Genomic DNA, 27,773 nt, shown 5'->3' with positions numbered 1-27,773 from the left:
ATAACTGTGTAATCAAATCTTGAAATTTAAAGATTATTTTTGAGATCATATGATCATGTACATTCTTTATAAGGTGGCATAAAAGAATGCTATTGATGTAAAAGTAGCGTATAATTCAAATATTATCACTATGCTAAAGCTTATTTTGGTCCAAGCATATCCAATACATATGTTTGTTAGACAGCAGAGGCATCAACTGTACTAAAGCTGTCTTTAGCTGCCGACGTAATTTGCTTCTAGTTTCATTTAGTATTCCGATCGTGTAACCCCTAGGCACGATTTCCAACTTAGTGTGTCGTGGGAAAGAACATACAGCGTTTTATAAGATTTTGTTCTATAATTTGAATTATAGTCTAAGGACTATTACTTTATAATTATTAATTAAGCACCACTAGGATTGTTGGTTTGTCACGATGTGCCGTTTAAATCTGTCGAATGTTATGTAACTCCTTACAAGATAAGAAAAATAGGGACTTTGTCATTTCAGTGCAACTTACTGTGCTTCTAGTTAAGTTACGTATCTCGATCGTGTAACCCATACCACATTTCACAACCTTTGGTGTCGTGGGAAAGAACATAAAGTACCATTTTAAAGTTTTGTTTGATGATTTGAACAAGAACAACAAGAACAGTTACCTCACGATTAATTACTAATCAAGCGGTTGATCACGATGTCTGTAATGGTTATCCAATGTTATCTATATCAGGTAAGAAAAATAGGAACATTGTCATTTCACTGCAACCGTTTGGAAAAGTCGGTTGAGAAGTGAATTGTCTACATTACCTCAAGCCATTACGGAACAACGAAAATGGAGTCTAAACACTGTATGTATCGTCACATTTTCAAATACCGTTTTATAATTTATCACTATGCTTTTAATATTGTTTCCATTTTTTGTTTGTTGTATGTTTTAGGGAAATATCTTGGACATGTACTTACAAGTTGGAATTCAAAAATGTAGTTCCTGGTTTTTTACTTCTTTTTTGCATGGTCGTTATTCAATTTTGCGTAGTAAAGTTTTTTATAAATGCAATTATATGAAACTAAATATTGAGAATTTACAACATTTCAGACTGTTTTGCCTTGGTGTTCCTAACAATTACTACAACATGTACCGGTATGTACAATATGAATCACAAATAACATTCTGAGTATTTGAGTTAAATAAATTTCAAATGAGTGAGTGAGTTAGATTTTACGGCAACCGACACAAAAAGGCCATATATCGCCGAAAACAAGCGCTTTGAAAACGTAAACTGTAAAGCATCTCTAAAAAACAATTAATTTCAAATGAATTTATATTTCAGACATTATCTATTGTTTGTGTATTTTATTGTTTTAACGTCATAGAGATAATGTCTGCTGGCGGGTAACGGTCAGGTTGCACTTTCTATTAGAATATCTATTACAGATCATAGTCTGAGAATCGCTTGATTATTAACCCTTAGCCTGCTAAATTTCTAAAATGGACTGTTCTGTCATTCAGTTTGGGCAATACCATTTATTATTCGAAGCGGTGTTCACTGAAAATTTACTAACTGAATAGCGAACAGTGCCGACCATGATCAGCCTGCACGGATGTGCAGGCTGATCTTGGTCTGCACTGGTCGCAAAGGCAAAACCAATCGCCGCCAGCAGGCTAAGTGTTAAATCATTTTATAAATCATTTTTATCGTTTGGAAATTTTATTGTTTTCTTGAATGTATTATTGCAAAGGGATACTAATTTTCAACATATTTTGTGTTAGAAATGTTGTCATTTATATTTTTAGATGCCCTTGATTGTTACATGTGCACCAATGCTACCTACGTGTCCGAATGCAAATCTACAACAACCTGTAATGCAGGAGAGGTATACATACATTTTATGAGCTTTCATCCACTACCTAGGTTAAAATGTTAAAGCGTAAAAATGTTCATGTCCCGGAAAATATTTACCTTTCGTACACACTTGCTCAAGGATTTATCTGACATGACAAATTCAACGCACATACTACGTATTTAACTGTATCAAAAGGAAATACAAAGTTTTCTTAATTCATCTGCACACTACTGACCTTTAGTTTTAAATTTGTAAAGAATCATTATCGTTCAAATTTAGGTTTACATTTTTGAAGATTTTGCAGTGTTCTATCAAACGAAAAAGGTATTAACTCTTGAAATATGTGTATTATCAAAATAAATTATATTTAGATTGTCAAAGTATATGTATTTTCATAATTGTATTATAAAATAAATAGAGATAAAATTCTGTTTGATTTTTAAAAGAAAAATCTTTAATTTAGATTTGCTTCTCCGACCACATTCAGACGCCGCACGGAAAATTGTATTCACTTGGATGCCGACCAGAAGTGGTAAAGAGAAAAGTTTTTAAATTCAAGATAAATTAAAAAGTTAACAATTCAATGAAAATTGCCGTTTTAAAATATCGTTTTACACTAAACGAATGTCTTAAATTAATCTACACAGCTATCAGTACATATAACACAAACGTAAGTATTGATATGCATAAATATTTTGCAGAAATGTAGTTCGATAATACAAGATGGGAACAGCGCTGGTTCTGGATCGATAGTTGGTCGATCAACATCGACGGGAACTTGTTTAGAATGTTGCAGGAACCAGCACTGTAACAGACAGCTTTGTCAACACTCATGTAAGTTTCTAGTATAGGTTTGAACAACTTTATCACAGGTAAAAGATTGTTTGAAAACAGGCACTTCCAAACAGACGTGGTCAATATCTATTTAGATAGTGTCAGGCATTGTAGGAAGTGGGATGAGCGTGCTGATATAAATCAAAAATAGTTTGTTTTTTTTCATATCAGCATAGTTTAATTCTAACAGTCTGTGTTTCCATGTTGACCAGCATGCAAAGATCAAAGGAAAATGACCTCGAACCAAGTGGTGATAGAGATTGCTTATATTTTATCATGTGTGTGTGTGAAGAGATTTTATTGTCCTTTCAAAGTCCCTGTGGATTTGCAGTTTTCTAAATATTTCAATTGGCTCCCGTTCATTTGTTTGTATTTAAGCGTTCTAATTTATCTTTGGAGGCAATGTTTTATAGAGCAGTTACTATACACTGATTAAAGCTTATGGATTTATTTTTTCGTTTATTTATTAATGAGAGTACATAAGTAACTGATTTGATATTTTATAGTTTCAGACAAAGAATGTTCTGATGGCACAGAAATGAATTGTAAAAGTGTCGGTAGCCTTGTTAACATCTGCACTGACACCCAACATGCCAAAACTGTTTGTGAGAGGTTTTGTGGATTGTGTGATTATGGTAATTCTTTATTAGAGCTTTGTTTACATTCATGACACAATGTGAGCCGTGCCATGAGAAAACCAACATAATGGCTTTGCGACCAGCATGGATCCAGACCAGTCTGCGCATCCGCGCAGTCTGGTCAGGATCCATGCTGTTCGCTTTCAAAGCCTATAGCAATTAGAGAAACCGTTAGCGAACAGCATGGATCCTGACCAGACTGCGCGGATGCGCAGGCTGGTCTGGATCCATGCTGGTCGCAAAGCCACTATGTTGTTTTCCCATGGCACGGCTCATATGTACATAATGTAGTACTTAAACAACTCCAGGGTTGTTATTTTCTGTAGCTTGAATATCTTACTACACGAAGTGTGTTTTGATGAATGTTTCATAGAAGCAATATTCGGTTGTTGTTCATTTAATTTGTTAGATTAACGATAATGCTGCATAAGTATTTAAAGTTGATGCTTTAGAAATAAAGGAGTCAGACTACTAAATAATAGTGTTTTTTTCTTAAACCTTCTACGCAGTGATTTCCCTGACATATAGGTAGATATTTCTGAAGTTGAAGGGAATCATCTCCTGCGTGCAATTTGACTTTTCTTTAAACGACTGCCCCAGTCAAATTAAGAAATGTAATATTTGGAAAGTTATTATTTCGTAGTGGTTACAGGAATAGGTTATAAGCTATAATTTACTTTAAAATGCTCATGATTCCACTTTAACTGGCCGAATGGGAGTAATCATTACAAATACGTATACACAATGTTTATATCTAAATATCGGAACGATATAGGGTTTATCAAAATAGTAAAAAATAATAAACCTTATTCTCTCTAACAAAGACACTTATAACATTTAAGTCAGTTGTAAATTGGTTCTCAGATCAGAATGTAATTTAATATATTTGATTACAGTTGATGGATCGTGGTCAACGTGGTTGACATGGTCGTCGTGTGATGCTACATGCGGTAATGGTACTCACACACGGATACGCAAATGCACAGAACCAAGTCCTTCAGGTGGTGGCTACGACTGTGCAGGAATGTCACAGCAAGCACAGACTTGTACCGAAGAATCTTGTCCAGGTACTCCTTAGTTTAAGAGTTCACGCTATACATGTTCACTTGTACAAGCCCAGAAAGAAAATTTCATAAAAACCGATATTGCATGGTTTTGTGTACATGTCATATCCTACAGACATCGTCGAGAACTTATAGTGCTAGCCAATCAATGCAGTTACCCATTTACTTCTAAAATGCTGATGTTTGATAATAGATGCATACTGAAAATAGATCACTAATTTAACTTCAGTCATGTAGCTGCCATACTTTTGTGAACTTACGCATCTTAGAGTCTTGTGCACATGTAGTCGAAACATAACAAACTTACGCATCTTAGAGTCTTGTGCACATGTAGTCGAAACATAACAAACAAAATGCGGATGGTGCAGTATCCCCAGTTAAAGTTTAAGTTGAAATAAGGAATGAAAGCGGTTTCAAATTTTTTCTAAAAGTAAAATCATACAATAGTATTCGTATGTTCTTAACTGAATGTGCATATATGTATATTACATTTTAGCGTGCATGTATAGTTTAAACGATGCTTGGCACATATTTTCACGTCTGCCAAGTAGTCTAAATCAGATGTTATATATAGTAAGATGTGCCGAAAAACACTTAACATGAATTAAAACACAGAATACGAGGAAATACTCTACGATTAATGTTGATAGGTACATAATTCAAGATTAATAATTCTAACACGATCCGCAGCAATTGCTATATAAACATAGAGCAAACAGCCTATACATAAATTTTCAATAAAATTTACATGTAGCCATTTCATCCTAAGATTGTAGAAACATGGGGGTTTCTACTCTGCTTCCATTGTATGCCGTTTATATACTCTTTGTTTTCAGTGCAAAATGGTAGTTATACAAAGAACATCACATTTTCTGTGTGACAAAACAAGTCTTGTATTCTATCCATTGTAGAAATAATTCTACCATGGGAAATGTTTTCCAGCCTAGAGATTAGACTGCCAGTTCAAAATCAGTTTATAAAAGTAAATAATTCGTAATCCATCTTCCAATCGTCCTGACTCCAGTGTTTACGCTGTTTATAGTTATCTTTATAATATCTTCATAAGGCACGTGCACTATCTATAGAGCATTAACTTTGAATAAAGTATTATTTATTTTTTTATCATAATCTCATCTGCATACAAATACATTACTTCCATAATATATTTACTTCTGTTTTCTTACTAATCAGACCAAATATTGTTATTGAAAATTGCAGTTGTTACTACTTTATGAAAATTAGTAAATACCGGATAACTCCCTTTTGCCGACTTTACAACCGTGGGGAGTTGTTTATAACAGCATATGGCCCGCGGGATAAAATGTAGTGCTGTAAAATGCGAAGTATTTGCGTGATTAGAATAATAAGACGACACTTCGTTGTCTGTTGCTTGTCCAGTATGACATAAATTTGTACTCTACTCTAATTTTGTTGAAGTGTGTCCACTTCTTTTTTTAATATTTTTATGACAACGACTTCCTTCGGTCTGACATTTACTAAGGGCCTATCTCAATATCAAATTTACACTATTTTGAGTTACCCAGTTATCTTTTGAAATGACATACTTGTTTCAGTACATGGAGCGTGGACATCCTGGAACTCATGGGGAGGCTGCAGTGCCACGTGTGGTATTGGTCTACAGAGAAGAGATAGATCATGCTCGGCACCATATCCGGGACGCCATGGCAACCCCTGTTTCGGGGACTCGAGAGATGACCAAATATGTTTAGCTAATACCTGCCATGGTAAATATCTATAAAAGAAATATAAAAATATTGAATATTGCAGTTTCTATAATACAGATTAAAACAAAAGCAAACTCTTTTAATCCTTTTAACAGATAGAGCTTAGCTTTTTGATAGGCGTCATCAGCGCGTTGATAGGTGTATTACTCAATTAATTATCAGCGCGTCACAGTTTTGAATGTCATGTTATTTGTTAATAAACCAATGTACTTTTTCAAATGCACAATGGCTGCAGTTGAAATGTATTTGAGAACAAGATGAAATACAATAATTATTCGATTTCTTTCACCATTGCTAGATATAAGAATATACTTAAAAGAATTACCAAATAAGAAATTATGTTTGATATATAAAAAGGAACATATATATAACAATGCAATCATTATCAAGGCATTACATCATTTTCAACAGATGGTGATTGGTCCTCTTGGCAAGCGTGGGGCAGTTGCAACAGAACGTGTGGAGATGGTATACGATCAAGGTCAAGGTCATGTGACAACCCGTTACCATCTATACAAGGGAAGTACTGCCAAGGGGAGCCTTATCAAGTAGAGACATGTAACATGCAATCATGCCCGGGTTAGTTTTATCAAAATGATATAAACTGTATCGAAAAGTAGTATCATAGAAATTTGGTTCAATAAGAACCGATATATATTTGAAATATATTTATAGAGATCATTTTCTGCTGCTGGTTGGTAATTATATAAATCGTAAATATGGATATATCAAATTTCATTTTGTAGTCTTTCCTCGGCTTTTTTCGTAAATGTTTTGTCCAATGATACCCCATACACGATCATTTTGAATTCTTTGTAATAAATCAAATCTATAGGTAGCAATCCTATCATGAATATGTTACTGACAATAAACTTATAAAACTAATTTACACTGCTAGTTAAAACCTGAATAGAAAATTATCATGTTATGTTTCAGTAATTAATGGAGGTTGGGGGTCCTGGACATCATGGACAAGTTGTACCTCCAGCTGTAATGGAGGAATGCAAACACGTCAACGTAACTGTAATAATCCGAAACCTTCAGCTGAGGGAGATTTCTGTGATGGAAGTCCAATTGATGTGCGAATGTGTAACCAACATCATTGTCCAAGTAAGCTATTTTTATCCCCGCCTTCTCGAAGAATAAAACAGTACGTGGCCAATTAATGTCTACCATGCACCCCTCCCTAGATTGTTTTTCATAGTTACCAAATTGTTCGGCAGGACCAACACTTTCAAAATAAAAATTGTTCCAATGAAAAACCTCTTTTGAACTACATGTGATATCAGTGTTTCCATGGCAACTGTTCATTTTTTGGAAAAGACACCCATATGGATAATAATCAGTCATATCTTGGTCAGTTTTGTGATAAAACAATAAAGATGGTATCATAATTGAGCGACAACATTGGTCTTTAAATAGCAGCACTTTTGTGTTAATTATCTAATTTGCATATTCATGAATATTAATTAAAATGTGACAAAATCATAAGATTTCAAATCAATTTAAATGTACCAATCAGTTTTGATCTGGTCTTAAAGTCTCTCGGTGTTTTCTTTAATATTATTTTGTTACTCTTATGGTATATCTTTTTACTCCAAACTAGGTTTAATTAGAATAAAATGAACAAGTACCAAAAGCAATGAATACAATTCTGAGACCACTAAAACTGAATAGAATAATATATTTAATTGTTATCAATGAAATAACGATTTTTATAATGCTCGCAGACATAGCTTTAACACCTAATTGGAGGAGGAATAATAATGCAACATATATAACATATCTTACGTTACCATTTCAACATTGTTTTATTGCATCAATTATTCAGCTGGCTTACGGAAGGTCGGTGGTTCTACCCAGGTGCCCGCTCGTGATGAAATAATGCACGGAGGGGCACCAGGGGTCTTCCTCCACCATCAAAAGCTGGAAAGTCGTCATATGACCTATAATTGTGTCGGTGCGACTTTCAACCCAACATAATAATAGAAATATACAGAAAATATTCCAAAACATAATTAATATTAGTTATTTTGTACTATAACAATACAATATGCTTCTTTACTTGTCAGACAGTGAGATGTTGTTCCGTAACATACTTTAAATACGTTACTACTTTACTAAAACCTTGCTTTTTTAAAAAGATATTTAAGAAGAAAATGAAACCATAATTGTCACATACTGTTTTATCTAAACTGTTAAGCGTAATTTTTAAAATATTTTTCTTCTGTTATTACAGAAATTGCCTAAAATATATATTGCATTATCCATGTAACTTTACTTTTACTTTTCAATATAACACACAATAATATCGACCTTTGCATTCATATGATCATACAGCTGAAATTTGCAGCATTTCTGTGAGTAAAAATCCAGTTTTATAGTACTGACAAAACTGTTACCTTTTGGTGATACCAAATCAAGATATAAGAAATATGTTAAACTTGACAATTATGAAATAAAGAACTACTGTAGTCATTTTGAAACATTTACAAAAATGACAGAATGCAGAAAATATTTCTTTAATATTTCAAACTGTACAGACAAGGACTAAATTGTTGTGGTGGAATATTCCTGGATATGTTGGAACATTAAGAGAAGCATTAAGAGAAACTGTGCTTCAGTCATAACAAATGAAGTTTGAACATCAAATGAATTAGTTATTATGGTTATTATAAAGGTATGACCTGTTTTTGTCAAAGTCCAAATTATAGCAAATAAAATCTGTAAAAAGATCAGGCAAAGAATGCAACCAAGAAGAATAATAGCAGACTCGGTTTGATTGAGTCTGTTCATGAGAGGTAATGAAATGTGCAACACCTCTCACGGAACTCTATTACACATATGTTGAATGGACTCCATGATCATAAAGGACCAGAAAATATAACAACACTGAATCCAAGTACGGGGAGAACTATTTTACAGACGCACAAAAACGTGCATCATAACAAGATTTGCTCAATGATTGATATGTTATTATAAATATACCTGTAAAAAAAAGAAAATCCTTTGGAGGCAAAGAATGCAACCAAGAAGAATAATAGCAGACTCGGTTTGATTGAGTCTGTTCATGAGAGGTAATGAAATGTGCAACACCTCTCACGCCCCCTAGCACCGGCTTAAGCGGAACTCTATTACACATATGTTGAATGGACTGCATGATCCTAAAGGACCAGAAAATATATCAACACTGAATCCAAGTACAGGGAGACTTTTTACAGCCGCCACACGGCACTTTAGGATTGCTGTTGTGATAGTTGTGATAGTTAATAAAATCTGTAAAAAGATCCTTTGGAGTCAAAGAATGCAACCAAGAAGAATAATAGCAGACTTGAGAGCATGATTTAAATTGCTTCAGAATCAAAGTGAAATCAAACGTCATTAATTAAGAATAAAGTGAATTTTGGAGAGCCTATGATCTTTTGTCAGTTGCTTTCCATTTTATAAATTATATGTTCTAAAATATCACATAATCCAAAAAATCTAATGGATGGATATTCAAATGATTTGGTCCAAACAGTCCCGTGCCAAAACAGAATGTCGCATGCAAGAACCAAGAAGTTCAATGCTTATTGAAAGAATGTTGGTAAATGGTTTTGTGGTCTGTAACATTTTATTAACGCGTGGATGTATATTCCCGACAATTTTAAGTTCCATTTGGTGGACATTTTCAGTATGTTACCCCGTACTTTGAAAAGTACTTTGTATTGGCAGGCAATAAATTTTGTGAAATGTACAAAGGCGGGGGATGTTGATAACTCTGTTGAAATTAATACAATATTCAAGTGTTATTTAATAGTTTTTATAACCTGACACAATATTGAAACACATATTATCATCATTTCAGTAACAAATGGAGGTTGGGGATCCTGGACATCATGGACAAGTTGTTCTGTCAGCTGTAACGGAGGAATGCAATCACGCCAACGGCATTGTAACAATCCGAAACCATCCTTCGGTGGAAATTTCTGTGACGGAATTTCATCAGATGTACGAATGTGCAACCAACAACATTGTCCAAGTATGCCATTTTTGTAGCTAAAAGAAATCTTCTTGCGTCATTTGAATCTAAACAATTTTTTTTTCAATTTGACTCAAACTCTATCATCATTTTAGTAACGGTTGAAAAAGATTGTTTTATACAGAGTTGTGTTTCGTGTGCTCTGCTAGTTTATTCCTTGCAATCTATTATTTATTTAGATTACATTCAAGTTCAGTAGTTGCTAAATTATTGTTCTGAGAAAAATTAAAGAAATGAAGTACAGAAATTGCTAAAGTGAAGTCCGATAAGAAGATACATTCTAGACAGAGTTATGGCGTTGTGTTCTGACCTTTCTTTCATTTTCATAAAGAAATTTTAATTAGATTGCCTTATGTAATGTTAAAAGTTATTGCACGGTCAACAATGGCAGCCCATAAGACAACGCGCTCGGCTATTTGACAATGTCCAAGTCAAACAAGGGTCATAACTGTAATGGATGATGAGACATACAGAAAGAAATAAAAAACTGCATTTCTTTATCCTATCCGTTAATGGTTTGGATTATCCCTTAACCAATTAAGGTTTCGTTCAAGTTGTTACTTTGGTTATGAATAAAAATTAATTTATTCTATAATCATAATTTGATCATGAATACAAAATTCAGTCAAACTCTTATTATAGTTTCTGCATGTTTAAATCTGAATGGGTAAAAATGAAACTGAATGTTATATCATTATTTGATATGTTATATACATGTAGAATTTATGCCACTTTCAGCTGCCTTAGATATGCTTAGCAATTATGAGAAAAAAAAAGTGTTTAACAAAAAAGTTTCAAATGCATTTAAAATATCTCTTCAGGATCAAAATAGTTTTGCTGCCGTTTCGTGAAACAATATTTTTATTTTTATAGGAACAAAGGCAGCTTTCTTGGCTGGATCTGCGATTTTGCGGAGAAATGGATTAGTACGATTTTCTGACGTTCTCCTGAACGAAGGTTCTGTTTACAACTCTTCGTCGGGAGTGTTTACATGTAACATTCCCGGACTGTATTCTTTTACCGCGAATATAATTGAAAATGGTAATGTTATTAATTACATAAAATGTTACATTAGAATGAATGGTTCCATTTACGTCTTCATGTATTCTCAGCAGGGTAAATTAGACAGTAGACTTGCAACACACGGCTATGGAGGAGCTACAGGATCAGCTACGTTACATCTAGTCAAAGGAGATCAAGTATATGTCGACTGTATCACTGGAACAAGCCTAAGCATATCTTCGTTCAGTGGTTTTCTAATTAGTGTTGATCCTTAATTATATCATATTTTTAATAATTGGTTATAGCACGATCAAGTATACAGTTCCGGGTTTATCATTAGTTTGATAATCATGAGCATTCTATTCAATGACTCATGCTAAAGTGCCTCTTTGATATTTACGGCTATTAAAACACTCAAGAATGTTTTGGTAAAAATAGCTAGTTAACAACATATTAAAATTTTTAAAAATATCAATGGAGAAAAATGGCAAAAAGGTGCGGTGCTTAATTTTTGTCAGATTTATTTAATAAGAAAGGACATAAGGCAAGATATTTTACAAGATAGGGGGAAACAACAGTTTATTGAAATTTTCGCTAATAGAAATATTCCTACAAGGTACATTTAAATGAATCTTTTCACTGTCATAAATAAATATGTTTTTATTATGGTAAAAAATGCCCGTATGCTGTTGGTTTTTTTTTTAGATACGTATAACTAACTGAGACAATAATTAACAATATCCGCATATATCAATCTGAAGTTAAAACATTTTTTTGAAATCATTTTACTTGCCAGTATTTTTAATAGAATGTGTTATCTTTTGAAAGATTATAATGTCAGGTTCAAATGAATTAACTGACGGATTGCCATTAATATAAAGATAATTTTCGTTCCCGTAGCCAAGTCAAGACTTTATTCTTCGCTATCCGTTTTAATGGTGTTGTGCCATGACTTCCGGTTTAGCAAACGTGTAAAACTACCTTAACCACACGTTCGATTTGTTTGTTTCTGTTTGCTTAAATAATGTCACAAGAACATAATGATAGGTCATATTGCGACTTTTGATAGTCGAGGAAGAACCCTCCGTGAAGAGTTTCATTACGAGCGGAAGATGGTCAAAACGTTAGACTGACCATAAGCCAGCTGGATAGCTTCTTCCTCACATGAAGAATTTAGCGGCCACAAGTATGGCACGAACTCACATCAGTGAGGGGCAAGTGATTTGAAGTCACCACCTTATTGATGGTGTTAACTAAGGAATAGTAAAAGTGGAAAATAGTTTAACATTGTACAAGATTATGTATTGATTGTTTGATAAAAAAATAGTACCCATGGAAAACGTTCTATGTCAAAAAAGTTCAAATAACCTTGGTTTATCAAATTACTGGCTAGAAAAGTCGATTGCTTGTTTTGTTAACTTTCCCAAAATTGTTAATACATGACATCATGATCAGTTTGTTCAGGTTTCAAGCAAATGTTTGTTAAGACAACATTTCTTACAATATTTTACCATATGTGTTAGGTATTATAATCTTAAAGTTGAAATGTATGAACCACTAACTACCAAATGAAAAGGGCAGATTTTTAACTTTAACAGAATCTGCCAGTTTGTACTTCATGTGATAACAATCAGTTGGGCGACGCGTTTCTTATATCTATTTACTTGTAAACATTTTTAAGCAGCAGATGTAAATAATGTAAAAATTTGAACGACTTTCGAACAGTAAAAATAAAACTATTTCAGTAAGATTCGCCTCATTTTTTACAAACATTATTTCATACTGTACAGTATATAGACAGTTTAGCTTTTCAGAGTTAATGTATCAATTTAACTACTCTTTCTGCAGTAACTCTAGTATCATGACCAAGTTTTGATTCAAATTATTTGTTGAGCCGTATTTGGGTATTTGGATTTAAGAAAATCTAGTCAAATTAGATTCTAACCAACATGGTATTTCCAAAGCAGTCAAACAAAATCAAATGTTTAATAAAGATTCTATTTACATATTTGCATATGCTTAAAATAATCTTGAAAATTTCACGGCCCTAACTGACGTAAAACAACATAAAGATTATTTTACAAATCAAATAAGAGTATTGTACGGAAACCGTTGTCTGCCAAAACCTGCTTTGATATTTTAAAAAGAAGAACTGACTTCTTGTATATAGCACATCAACTTAGGGTTTCTTAAACGTGTAATGTCACAACTTCTGTATTAGAGCCTTATCTGGTATTTTACATAACTTGATCATGCTGATGGTAAACATATCTTAATTGACTTAAGTAAAAGAATTGTAAGGTGTTCTTGTGTAACTTAGTATGTATGCAGATAGACTGTAATAGTGCTGGTACTAATTATTGGAATTCATAGCTGCATAGATGATAGGTGTTTTATTTATATTTAAATAACATATTTTTCAAGTCTATGAATAAGAAAAACAAAGTAGTAAAAGGGACTCTTAATTTTGGCACGAATAGCACTATAATTTATATGGATGCAGTAATCAGTCTACCACATATTTGATACAGTAATGGGTGTTTTAATACTGTTTGGACAATGTATTTTATTAGTGAACATCAACATCCCATTTTAGATAGGTTTTGAACTGAAACAAATAATGCCAATAGTATGAATTTATTTTAAGTTTCTTGTAATTCTGTATAAGAATGACCATTCGCAAATATCGAGATGCTATTGTGTATTTGTATATACTGATGTTTGTTAATGGATGCGACTCTTATAAACAATATGTTTTTATATCATAGTCATGGCTTGTTGAGAGCAAGTGAAAAATAAAATAAACTACTTGAACATGTAGAAAGCAGTGTTTATTTATATATCTTAGGTGGTACATGACATGGGTCTTAACTTTGACATGCATGAAACAATCTTACTTTTATGACCGAAGTGAGACAGCGTATCCGCGCAAATTCTGGCTCCCTTTCTAAAACGTTAATGTTCAGCTTTATGGTCAAATATCATTTTAAAGCTCGACATAAGTTTGAAATAAATCGTCATTCTTATTTGGCATAAATGTTTGCAACAATGGGTTGAAGCGTCGCATCTAAACCTTAGGTCCCTAACGTAACGGACATGATTACATTTAGGAGTCAAGTGTCATTTTAGAGCTTGTCCGAGCAGTTATTTTGACACGCAAAAAGCAATATTGTTTTATTTGGCATAAATGTTTGCTTCAATTAGACTTAGTGTCGCATCCAAACCCCAGGCTCTAACCTAACGGACATGGTTACATTTAGGAGTCAAATGTTATTTTAGAGTTTGTCCGAGCAGTTACATTGACACGCAAAAAGCAATATTGTTTTATTTGGCATAAATGTTTGCTTTAAGTGTCGCAAGCAAAACCTTTGCTCCTCTTCTAAAAGGCAAGGCCACGCTTAGAGATCAGAAATCATTTTAAAGTTTGTCCAAGCTGTAGCTGTGACATACATAGGACAGTCTTATTTTTATCCTGCATGAATATTTGCCTCAATAAGACATAGCACTAAGTCTAACTCCTGGCTCCCTAGATCAAGGTCAATGTCGTCAGACGGGAGACAAAAGTCATGTAAGATCTTGTCTCGGCAATAACTTTGACATGTCTTAAGCAATCCGTTTTATTGGGCAGAAATGATTTCCGAAATGAAAAACAAATACCGAAGAACACAGGTCCATATCGTAAATGGCAGTGCCACACTAAGAGTTCAAAGGCCACTCAGATCTTGTTTGTACTGTAACTTGCACTTGGGTGGAACGTTCTCTTTAATTGGATAGCGTGTCAAAAAAAAACGGTATTGGCATTGTGGCCTTTAGGCATAAACAATCCATTTCTACATACCACGGATGTCTGACTCTGTGTATAAATGCACTGTGCATACGTGGAGCAATTTAAATATTAAATCAATTTAGTCTGTTTTCTGTTTTGAAAAATGAATTAAATTTGTTTCTGTAATTGAGGTAATGTATACAATGGTTAAATATATTGGTGTATATCATATTTAATGACTACTGGATTGTTTGTGAAAGTCGGTGTATGCCTGGAAGTGGAGACTGATCATTTGTTTTCAATGGCTGCACTGATTGCAAACTGTTTAAATGTAAAATGAAGTCATTCTATTGCTTGATTAAAACATATAAAAATACAACAAACTGTTCTTTTATTTTAGTGTAATCCCAACAGAATTCCAGCCAGTTTGGCTACTTAGACACCTACATACTTTGAATATAATTATTTCTCGATTCTTAATATTTTTATGCTGGCAGATATGCAATCTTTAACCATTTTGACCTGCTGGCGGCTAACTAACCGTTCAGTAACAAGATACGCCTCTGACGGGACTCGAACCTTCGATCTCCTGTTTGCTTGACAGGTAACATCCATTAACTAACCGCTGTTCAGCTTGTATGTATCTTTCGCTACTAATCTTTAATACTTGAAATTGGAAAATACTTTATTGCAATTACATTTACAACATGAATTTTATTCTCTTGTTAATGAAAGCAGCGAAGACATTAGCCCGTTTTATTTTTGTCAAGGTGGTAAAGAATGCACAGTAAAATTGTGTAGCAAAATGAAAATAATTTTCCAGTCGGAAACTGCTGTTGATTTGACATAATGGTGTGTTAAAGACCCAGCTCTTCCATCTAAAATCTCTAGCATTGGGATAAAAGTCCTGTATATTTATGCTTTACATATGTCACTATAAAAAAACCATGGAAGCTTCTAGAACCGGATATCATCCAATTAAAAATCTTACTAAGTGTGTTCTGGGGGTTATCCGCGGCAACTATAAATAAGATAACATACAAACAGAAATGAAATAGCGGACCCAATGTTCCAGTTATAACACTGTCTGACTTCAAAACAAAAGGTCGTGAGTACGAGTCGCCGTTCCTCCCACCCACTCAAGTAACTAACATTTACATAACATGGAATTGGAGCGTCTTTTGTCTATTGCACTGTCCTTCCACGAAAGGTTACAGTCTTCTACAGAAGTTGCACGTGTGGGTTACCACTGATGACAATAAGTAAGCTTTGCTGAATACACAAAGAAAGCATTCTGTATCCAGCAGTTGACTTTTTTTATTCAACGTCGCACGACACAAATAGTCTGGTACTTAGCTTTATTGAGAAACCAGGTCCTCGGCATTATTACATCGAGTGTCAGCAGTTGATAGAATGGAAATCGTGATGGTTAAGGTGGAATAGCACTTTGTAATTTTTTTACAACCTGCATATGATTTTGATATCATATTAAAGTAGAAGTTATCCCCGGCATGAATGTGTAATAACTGTTTTCTTGGTTATAAGTATAACTTTTTAGCTATGACGTCGCAAACATTTATATGATATCAATATCATATGCGGGTTGTAAAAAAAATACAAAGTGCTATTCCACTGTACATAATTTATCCCATTGCCTTGTTACGAGGGGCAAATGTATTGTTTAACTGAGGAGAACTTTAAATGAAAAATTGCAGTATCGTGGCTAGATAAAGGCCAAGCAAAGACGTTTTACGTTTTTGGTATTCGATTGTTTTCTGTTTTGGGGTTTGATGTCACACCGATACTATTCATAAAACGACTATCTTGCTTTTGATGATGGAGGAAGACCATGTGCGAAATCGGTTATACCATATATATTAATCGAAACTTTAGACAAACCCTCAACATTTTTCGCAATATTCGTTTAAAGGAGAAACCACAGTATGTGCTCATATTTAGCTGCAATATCTAGTCTGTGAGAACTGGTATGTCTAATAGTAGTTTACGTTTGCTAGCTTCGTCAGATTCGTGCCATTCAGGTTTTTCTGGAGCCCAAAGGAGTGCATAAGCTGTGCAAGATACCTTGTTCTCGTCTTATACTGATTCTATTCTATTCGTAATAAGCATGGCAATCAAATTGAAAATTCTGCGGTTGGATTCGACTTCTAGCATTAGACAAGAACATTCTGTAAGTTTCTCAGCGAAATTTATAGTCCAAATGATAGACAGTTGCTATCTCTGTCAGATGCGTGCCACATAGGTTTTCCTGGGGCCCCAAGGGTTGCATAAGCTGTGCAAGATATCTGATTCTCGTCACAGAAAGATTTTTACTGATTTTATTAGTAATAAGCATGGTATTCAAACTGTAAATTTTGCCGTTGTATTTTAGCATTAAATAAAAGTTTTTATTTTGTGTTAGTTACTCATTGTAACTTGATAGTCCAATCGAGTTGACTTTTAACTGTATCCTCCCTGGCGCGGCATATTCGTTTTAAATCATATGAGTAGCAATCAGATGTTCCGTCTTTCCTCATTGGTTTTGTATCCCAATCCCCGTGATGCTTTAATCCCCAAGGCGAATGTATTAGTAAAAGATCAACATATTTAGATTATAAATCCTCGAGCGGTTCTTCCAATGAAAGCTTGACATCAACCGAATGTTGATAAATCCTGTTGATTTTCGTGGTCACAAAGAGCTGTTTTCTACTTATATTTCCTCGTCACTCTACGGCATGTATTGCAGCTCCTATGTCTTTCTCGTTTTCATAAGAGTGCACAGTATCAACATGGTGATATCTAAATGAGTCACACAACTGAAACAAGAACTGAGTTTTTGTTTTAAATTTTGTGTAAATGCAACAAAATGATCCCACATCATGAGGTAGACTAGCTCCTAGACTATGATATATCTTTTTACATTTTTATGATTGAATGTAGTGAACTGGGCTAGTCTATATCCTACGTCCAATATCATAATTTTACCATCATTCCTCTGTGAAAATCTTTAAAATAGACTGGCATTTGTTTCTTTGAAATGGAATTAGACAAAAAAGGAAAATGTAGCAATATTATTATCAGTCTAGAGGCTAGTCTAATCTTGAGGAAGTAACGGTCGTTCTGAAGCTAAACTACTGTGTCTTTTGTGAATATATTTGATTAAGGAATGTGTATTTAAAGTACATTTGCATTTGAATGTCTTGACGGTCAATAGACAAAACTATTTACTCTTGGTTCCTTGGACCATTCAGATAGTGGTTTATTAAATGATATAACGAATATTTTTTCATAGAATTTGTTTTTACTTTTGACTTTAGCCCAGCAAACCTATGTTGAAGTACTGACCTATAGCCCAAACTATGGACTGGCAATTTATAAAGAATCACATAATAATACTCATGATAAAAGATTGTTGTACGACAGAATACCATCTAAAACTGGTTTTGCTTCATCTCAGCTTAAACACTACCGTGTCAATTATTTGCCGACCGACGGATTAACTTAATAGGGAGAAAGCAGGTCTATGGATCACGGGGTCGTATTGTGACACATGTTCTCCAAGACGATTTGATAACATTGTGCCTGAGGTCATTTCGTCCTCCAGAGAGGTTGGCAATTATAAACGGAGAACATATTAGTACTGTTACAGAATCGAGGAAGACTGTTTAGGTTAACTGCCCGTTACATTATTGAAATACAGCGATTAACCCAAAGCAAAGCAAAAGTTTATTTGTCATGTATATATACTTTGTCTTGTTTTTTTTTTTGTTGGGATTAACGTCACAACGACATAATGATAGGTCATATGGCGACTTTCCAGCTTTGATGGTGGAGAAAGACCCCAGGTGCCCCTCCGTGCATTGTCATCACGGAAGGGCACCTTGAACCACCGACCTTCCGTAAGCCAGCTGGATGGCTTCCTCACAAGAAGAATTCTACGTTCCGTGTGATGCTCGAACCTATATCGGTGAGGGACAAGTGATTTAAATTCAGAGACCTTAGCCACTCGGCAACGGACGCCTCCGAAAAATATTCACTCGTAGTGAATGTAATGTAAGACTAAAGAAACTGGAATTGTCCTTCATCTTGAAAAATAACCAGCACCGGTTTAAAATATGATAGATTCTAATTCCTTTCGAATTTTTCCAAATAAGGAATAACCTAAGTTGATAGATAGACCATTGAAGTAAAAATAATGCCTTATTTTATTTAAAGACAGTTGTTCAAAATTTTGTAAGTAGATGAATTTTACATTATGAAAATGCGTGTTACTGAAAGGATTCGTACAAAACATGTTTGCAATTATTATTATTAAAGATTACTTCATTTTTCCTCTAAATCATAAATATTGAAAATCCAGTCAGTTTATATGCATTCTACACTGCATGTAGCATTTAGATCATCCGTCATTCTCTTACCTGTAAATCGCGGCGATACACCGCATTTCACCGCGAACCACCAGCACTTCACCGCGATGCGCTGCGATATGTCTTCGCAATACACCTCAATCGTTTTATTGCTTTTGGTCGCGGCGGAAGCTGTAAAATATACTATAGAGATGCAGGAAAAAACGCGCATCCCCGCGGCTCATAAAACTGTCCGCGCTAGGATCCAATCGCGGGGAAGTACAGATCTTGAAAAATCCACGAGCCAGAGATTGTACTTGAATATTTCTCACTCCATCTGAAGAGTTCTTTCCACTATTTCTCGACAGAGTTCACCTTGCAGCAAATATGTTCCTACCGTTATTCGTGATGGCATTTTGGCACCATTTTTAGAAGAATGGGCCGTAAGAGTGTTGTATGTTGTATCATGACGCTCTATTATTTCAAGCAAAACTGTAACAGTAATGTAGGAATGAGGGGATTAAACATTTAACAGTATTGTAGGTCCTTATCCGATAAATATTCACTTGATCTAAGAAGATTGTATAGACTGGATGTATGGAAACTGATGAAATTACATTTGTGTTGGAAAGAATTGTTACAATGGTATATACAGAATTAAAGTTAATCTGCGATACTTGCTATAATTATATTGAATGATGCATTTTGTGTGAGAAATATGCATATTTTATCAATAGATCATTTTCATGAAAAAAAAAAGAAATATCACTTTTTAATCATTTGGTGGCAAAATGCGTTTTCTATTGTTTATGGACATCAGATCAGGATCAATTTTAACTACATTGTATTTGAATTTCCATACATTATGACGAAACAGTGTTCATCAATTGTTTTTACAATTTTTGCGGTCATCTTGGACGCCTATTGAATTTCTAAAAATGTACCATGATACTTCAGATATTTATCTAAATATTGATATGAAATGTAGCTTTTAGACTTTTTACACACGGGAGGTACTGAGGACAGGACTATCAAGAAATTCGGCCGCTTATTTAATGTGTTTACAAAGAAAAATACAATGTATAGTAACTTAACCGAGTTCTTATGGACATACTGTGTAACCTTCATGAAGTTTACTCAATAAACGTATCCTCTAATATACAAACACTGATGTAAAACATTGTAAAATTCAAATGTTTACTACGGTAAAACTTATATAAGTGCAAACTTATACGAATACATTTGTGTATTATACAGCAGTAACATTAACTGCACTAAAGCTACATAACTGTTGACGTAAGTTACTTCTAATTTCGTTTAGTATTTCGGTCGTGTAAACCCTAGGCACTTAGTGTGTCGTGGGAAAGAACATACAGCGTTTTAAAAGGTTTTGTTCTATAATTTGAATTAAAGTCTATGGACTATGTACGTATAATGATTAATTAAACAGTACTAGGATTGTAGGTTTGTCACGATGTGCCGTTTAAATCTGTCAAATGTTATGTAACTCCTTACAAGATAAGAAAAATAGGGACTTTGTCATTTCAGTGCAACTTACTGTGCTTCTAGTTAAGTTTAGTATTTCAATCGTGTAGTTAAGTTTAGTATTTCGATCGTGTAACCCATAGCACATTTCAAAACATTTGATGTCGTGGGAAAGAACAGACTTTATACCATTTTAAGGTTTGGTTTGGTTTGATAGACAACAAGGACACTTACCTTACGATTAATTATTAATCAAGAAGAGGTTCGTATGTCTACAACAGTGCTCCAATGTTATCTTTATAAGGTTAGAAAAATAAGAACATTGTCATTTCGCTGCTACCGTTTGGAAAAAAGTCAGTTAGGAAGAGTTGTCTACTATAATTCAGACATTTAAGGAACAACGGAAATGGAGTTTAGACTCTGTATGTATCGGCACATTTTCAAATACCGTTTTATAATTTATCAGTATGCATTTAATATCGTTTCCACATTTTGTCTGTTGTATGTTTCAGGGTATTATCTTGGATATGTACTTACAATATGGAGTTCAAAAATGTAGTTCCTAAATATCTTTTACTTTGTATTTACATGGTCGTTATTCAATTTGGCGAAGTAAAAGTTTTTGACAAATGCAATTATATGAACCTAAGTATTGAGTATTTACAACATTTCAGACTGTTTGGCCTTGGTGTTCTTAACTATTACTACAACATGTACTGGTAGGTAAAATAATTATATATCACAAATAACACTCTGAAAAAAGCTAAGCTAAATAAATTTCAAATAGATTTATATTGCAGACATACGTCATGTCTGCTGGCGTGTAACGGACAAGTTACACGTAGACTATCTATTACAAATCATAGTCTGAGAATCGCTTAATTATTCAATCAATTAATATAATATTTTTATCGTTAGGAAATTTTATTGTTGACATTAATGTATTATTGCAAAGGGATACTAATTTCAAACAGATTGTTGTCTTTAATATTTGTAGATGCCCTTCCTTTATCAAAATTAAAGGTATAAAGAATTCTCTGCAAACCTTTTGGATAGTGGCCATTACTGTGAAATTTGTCTCTACTTGAGCTTGAGGAAATACCATAAATTACAGAAAATTGATAAAAACGGCACAGTAAAAGTTGTTTAAAGATTGCAACACAGTGCGAAACACGATCATCTGTAAGAATATACCAAGCAAATGCCATTTTTTAAAACATTACTATTAGGGGTCCAATGCCTTAAATCAGTTTATAAATTATTTTTATCGTTTGGAAATTTTATTGTGGATACTAATTTTTTAAGATGCTTTGTGTTAGAATTGTTGTCATTTATATATTTAGATGCCCTTGATTGTTACATGTGCACCAATGCAACCTACGTGTCCGAATGCAAATCTACAACAACCTGTAATGCAGGAGAGGTATGTATACTTTGTATGAGCTTTCATCCACTTTCTGCTGTCATGTCCCGTAAAATAATAGCATTTCGTACACAGTCGTTTATCTTATATGCCTGAGTCAAATACTAGGTATTTAACTTACATACTAAGTATTTAACTGTAATTTCTATTCATCTGGACACTGCTTGCCCATTTTCTGCAGTTTTTGTAGTATGATTATTGTACTCCCTTGTCAAACAAAGAAAGTATGAACTGATATCAAAATATGTGTATATCAAAATATGCACATTATAACCATTTGAGTGTTTTTATAATAGTTCCACATCAAATAGATATCAATAAATGTCTCTTAGATGGGTGAGATTTACGGTTTCTTTATTTCAGATTTGCTTCTCCGACCACATTCAGACGCCGCACGGAATGTTGTATTCATTTGGATGCCGAGAAGAAGCGGTAATGAGAAAATATTTTACTAAATCGTTTTAAACACAAAATATATTAAAATCATGTGAACAGTTACCAGTACAAATGACACAAATGTAAGTGTTGATATGCACAAATATTTTGCAGAAATGTAGTTCGATAATACAAGATGGGAACAACGCTGGTTCTGCATCTATTGTTGGTCGATCAACATCGACGGAACTTGTTCAGAATGTTGCAAGAACCAACACTGTAACAGACAGCTTTGTCAACACACATGTAAGTTCCTGGTCTATATGATATTATTTCGATAGTTTCTGAACAACTTAGACTAGATAAATTGATCAGAAGATTCTTTGGAAATATTGAACGCACCCAAACATCATAATATCAGACGCGGTTTGATTGGATGTGTTAGGCCGTTAAAAGTGCAACACTCCATGACACTAGCACAATCATACGCGGAAAACTGCTATTTAAAGACATTCATTAAGCTTCATGATCTGAAATTTAACAACACTAGGTCCAATTACGGTGCGACGTTTTACTACCGTCTCATGGCACAGTAAAACTGCAGTTGTGGGTTGTGCAGTTAAATAAATCGTAGGAAAATTCTTTGGATGCATAAACCGCAACCAAACAAAATGATATCAGACTCCTTTTGGCTCAATCTTCACATTAGAGATGACCAAACCTGAAATACCCAGAGGTTACTATGCCAAGTGCCACGTGGCTATGACAATTTCAGGTGGCTATTGTTTTATTCAAATTCTAATGCATGTTACTTTTCCACTGAAAGTGGCTCATAATATCGAGTGTTGCTTTGTTTTGTCGTCCGTCGTACCAGGTTGTCGTTTGTCAGTGCCAGCAAATGTGCAGAGCACTAAGCACGACATACTAAATGATATTGCGATAATGCAATATGACGCACGTCAATGCGTTGTGACATTGAAACGTATCGTGCTATTGACAACGACAATACTTTTACATCGAGACATAATCCCGTAACAGTATCTTCCATCATGTCATTGTCTTTTTGCATTGGTGTGTGAAGTGTTGCGTTGTCGTGTTGTTGTATCGCTTTACCTTTCTACCTAGTCAATCTTTCTGCCTGGATGTCTGTGTATATTTTGTTATATCCTTACGGGTATTTATGACAGTGCAAGGCAAGTAGGTTAAAAGTATGAAAAGACACTTAGTAAGTGAAATGCAAAACAGATTGCTTTAGTATAAATAAAGTACCGCATGGTTGGATGTTTTATAGTTTCAGACAAAGAGTGCTCTGATGGTACTGATGTCAACTGTAAAAGTGTTGGTTCCTTTCTTAATATATGTGTTGATACCCACCATGCCAAGTCCGTTTGTGAGAGATTTTGCGGATTGTGTGATTACGGTAAATTAAAAACTCCTTTGAAGATATATGTAATCTGTCGTAGACCAAACTAGAATTCTAGTTTGGCTAGACCGACTCCTGACCTGCCTATGCCAAACTGGAATCCTATTGTTTAAGAATAAACATATCAATACACGCTAGTCCTGGCTTCCAAAACTCTAAATGCCGCTTTTTCACTTTTTTTTTCATAGATGCGATTTTAGAGTTTTGGACCAGGCCTACTATGAAACCATACCAAATTAAAAAGTCGTCCAACTTTTCATCGCAAACGTAGTCAAACTGAAATTCTGAACAAAAACGTATGGGTATCTTGATAAAGTAATTACTTGTATATCAGTTAACACCATTTACCAAATTCTGCAAGCAAATCTTACAATAGAATCATCGATTTTTACAAGTCACTTTTAAATCTGCATCATTTCGGCAGCCATTGTTAAAGAGCTATTACGAGATTCTCGCATGACGTCACCGCGCAAACTGCTAAAATGTACATGTAGAGCACCTTGTAAACCAAAAAAATAATTAAACATATTGTTCTATTTTATTGACCTGTCACAGAATATTTTATCTTCGGTTGATTTTCGGTACATTCCATACAATGTACGGAAAGTAACCTGCAATTTGAATAGTAAATATTTAACGGAGGTACGAAAGTTGCGATAGTTCAGTGGTCACTGTCAATAGCTTGAAACATTGAGGTCTTAAGATCGAAACCGTGTAGGGTCTGTGATTTTTTTTTTTTCACAAGTTCCAACAAACACTTGGTACATGTACATTTTTTATCCAATATTTCTTCCATTGTATTTTTACAAGGATTTTTTTATTTTTATCTCTTTTTTTTATTTGTTTTTTTTTTCATATTATTTTTTATTTTCAGTTCATTTCAGTATATTACAAATTTCATAAATATTTATTACAACAAGCTATATTCATGATTCAGTTTCGATCGCTAAAATTTCAGTTCGAAACACATTTAATCGTGAAGCTCGTCATTTTCAATTTTCACGTGTCCCTTTGTAATTTAAAACAATCATATAAATCAATAAACAACTAAAAATGAAAATTAAAAATGTTCTCGAACCAGCGATCTCCCGCATACTAGTCATGTGTTGTAACCACTGAGCCACCGATACGAACGACGAGTACGGGTTTCACTTACACACTTATAATGATATTTAGACATTTAACCAAAATTTATTTCAGTAAAACATACGGATAGCACCGAAGTTGGGACGAATATTATAATATCGAACGCACGAAGCGTATATTGTATGCACCTTTAACAGGTTAAAAAATAGCACATTACTAGTTTTCTTAAGAATTTATCTAAAAAATAATAGTATGAAAATAATAATTTTAATCAATTTCAATAAAAAATTACCTTTTTCCATTTTTTTTTGTCACCGGGACGCTGATGCAACTTCAAACACGAAGCGGCACATGTAAGTGCTATCTTAGCGGTTCGCGCGGGTGAAAGGTCAGTCTCGTATTTCAAATGAGCAAGATGGCGGTGTAAAGTAAAACGTTTCAAGCCAGTTCGAAATTGTCAGATATTTCTGCCTTCAGTTATGGGTTTTGATGCGTATAATATGGCACAATTGTAGATTTTACTATAATTAACGGATTAAAAAGTGATGCTGCTGATTTCTTTCAATATGTACAAACGCGAGCGTGTCAGATTTCTGGCACGGTCATTGGTATGATTTCCATACGGAGTACACTTCAGCGCTCCCGTACAAATCCAGCATATAATACGGGTGCGCTGAAGTATCTTAAGCTAAATACACGCTAGTTTTCACCTCACAGGGGCATCAATATAACAAGGGATTTTGGTGATGACGTATAGTTTGTACTTTTTGTTTCTTTTGAGCAATTTATATAAGTAATTCATTCTAATGGATGGAAAACAGACAATATTTTATTAGTTTTAGGTAATTGTAATAAAAGAGATTCTTCAACTGCGCAAACTTGGAGAAGAAAGGCCTTCAATTTATAATAGTTACTATTAAAACAACTTGAAGATAATCTTCAAGAGGAATTGATAATGATATTTTAGGGAGAAATATCTGGTTTTATTATATGTTTTTGGCACATGTTGTAACAATTCAATTAATTATCCCTTGTAAATAGAGCTTTTTCTTAATTTTCAATGCTTTAATGAAAAAAATATATGGAATTTCATCTATCACAAGTATTTTAAGTTTATAAAAAATATTCTAGTTTGGCCTAGGCAGATCCGGAATCGGTCTAGCTAAACTAGAATTCTAGTTTGTCTAGGCAGAGCCTGAATCGGTCTAAATCAAATTCTAGTTTAATGTAGACCGATTCCGGATCTGCCTAGATTAAAGTTTGGCCTACGACATATACATTCATGATACAGTTTACTCTATACACATTTCAGTACTTAAACAACTATAGGCTTTTGTCTGTAGCAAGCACGTGCTTTGAAGATCTGGCCTAATTAAAATGATTGTTTCAAATACGTATTTATATCTTAGACTAAATATCGGAACGGGGTAGGATAAAGAACTAATCGTTATTTTTACTAACAAAGACACTTATCTCGAAACTTTCTATATGGGTTGTATATGTGTCCTCAGATCAGTATGCAGTTTCATATATCTGATTAAAGCTGATGGATCTTGGTCAACATGGTTTACATGGTCGTCATGTGATGTTACATGCGGAAATGGTACTCAGACCCGGATACGCAAATGCACTGAACCAAGTCCTTCAGGTGGTGGCCGCGACTGTGCGGGAATGTCACAGGAGGTACAAACTTGTACCGAGGAATCTTGTCCAGGTAACCATTACTAAATGTTGAAATTTTCAAGCTTTTCATTTTCCCCGACACTAGACCAGAAATATCATTAAAACTGATATTGTATGTTTTGTGTACATGTTATATCCATTTCCTAAGAATAATTTACCGACATGGTCGAGAACTGAGGGTACTGCCCCTTAAGTCATGTAGCTGTTACTCTTTTTGTAAACTTACGCATCTGCATCTCAGAGACAGATCCCTACCCTATATGATTTCTAACCTTGTAATACAGTCGTGATCAAGTGAAGGCGAGACATTACCAAACTAAACGCGAATGTCTCAGTGTCCCAAGTTATATCATTTAACTTAAAATGATGAATGAAAATGGTTTTAGAAATGATTCTAAAAGAAAAATCATTGAACGGTTTTCGTGAGTTCTTATACAGTTGCACATTCGTCTATATGTGCATTTAAGCGAACACGAATAGTTAAAAAGATGCTTGACGCACATTTTTACTAAAACATAAGATACGCGGAATCACTTTGTGAAACAAGATTCAAGATTAACAGTTCATTCTTCAATATGTACTGTCGATGGGATAGTGGTTTCTCTAGTTTACGACATGTCATACGAAAAGTGTATGACATATACCACGCCTGGTAAACTACAGAGCTACCTTTTTAAGAGGTATACGGAAAACTGCTCTGTCGCAACTTCCGAGATAGTGCACGTCGCGATAAAAGAACGTGAACAAAGGTGAGTGTCATCATATTGTTTTGCATTTTTACAAGCAGTGTATAGAAATTCAACAATCGGGGAATGGTAGGCGATGTAGGCTAGCCAGAGTAGCCAGAGTTCAGCCAGAGAAGTCATAACTCTGGTTATTCTGGCTGGCCAGAGTGGCCAGAGTTCAGCCAAAGTAGCCAGAGTTCAGCAAGAGTAGCCAGAGTTCATCCAGTATCCAGAACTCTGGTTACTCTAGCTGGCAAGAGTACCCAGAGTTCATCCAGAGTAGGCAGAGTTTCTAGATTTTTAACATGTTCTGGCTACTCTGGTCAGCCAAAGTAGCA

General features: G+C 34.2%; 2 protein-coding genes across 2 annotated transcripts in view; both read left to right on the top strand.

Annotated features, from left to right (window-relative positions):
• The first annotated feature begins 733 nt into the window (after window positions 1–733).
• The window catches only part of LOC123555054 (A disintegrin and metalloproteinase with thrombospondin motifs gon-1-like), a 51,083-nt gene continuing 24,043 nt past the window's right edge, over window positions 734–27,773 (top strand). Inside the window, exons 1-16 of the mRNA XM_053547032.1 lie at window positions 734–825; window positions 1,074–1,118; window positions 1,773–1,852; window positions 2,286–2,354; window positions 2,524–2,656; window positions 3,163–3,291; window positions 4,191–4,361; window positions 5,933–6,103; window positions 6,515–6,682; window positions 7,040–7,213; window positions 9,951–10,124; window positions 10,998–11,399; window positions 22,064–22,143; window positions 22,701–22,824; window positions 23,810–23,938; window positions 26,571–26,741. Coding sequence (XP_053403007.1) covers window positions 810–825; window positions 1,074–1,118; window positions 1,773–1,852; window positions 2,286–2,354; window positions 2,524–2,656; window positions 3,163–3,291; window positions 4,191–4,361; window positions 5,933–6,103; window positions 6,515–6,682; window positions 7,040–7,213; window positions 9,951–10,124; window positions 10,998–11,399; window positions 22,064–22,143; window positions 22,701–22,824; window positions 23,810–23,938; window positions 26,571–26,741 — 2,236 coding nt within the window. The 5' untranslated portion in view covers window positions 734–809. The remainder of the gene's footprint in view (window positions 826–1,073; window positions 1,119–1,772; window positions 1,853–2,285; window positions 2,355–2,523; window positions 2,657–3,162; window positions 3,292–4,190; window positions 4,362–5,932; window positions 6,104–6,514; window positions 6,683–7,039; window positions 7,214–9,950; window positions 10,125–10,997; window positions 11,400–22,063; window positions 22,144–22,700; window positions 22,825–23,809; window positions 23,939–26,570; window positions 26,742–27,773) is intronic.
• Window positions 22,096–27,773, top strand: part of LOC123555056 (thrombospondin-1-like) — a 57,659-nt gene continuing 51,981 nt past the window's right edge. Inside the window, exons 1-2 of the mRNA XM_053547542.1 lie at window positions 22,096–22,143; window positions 22,507–22,575. The gene's annotated coding sequence lies outside the window, so the exon portion shown is untranslated. The remainder of the gene's footprint in view (window positions 22,144–22,506; window positions 22,576–27,773) is intronic.

Source organism: Mercenaria mercenaria, chromosome 7, assembly GCF_021730395.1.
Source record: "Mercenaria mercenaria strain notata chromosome 7, MADL_Memer_1, whole genome shotgun sequence".
NCBI classification, from domain to species: Eukaryota; Metazoa; Mollusca; class Bivalvia; order Venerida; family Veneridae; genus Mercenaria; species Mercenaria mercenaria.
The sequence above is the reverse complement of the archived record's forward strand: the minus strand, read 5'-3'. Positions and strand labels throughout refer to the sequence as shown.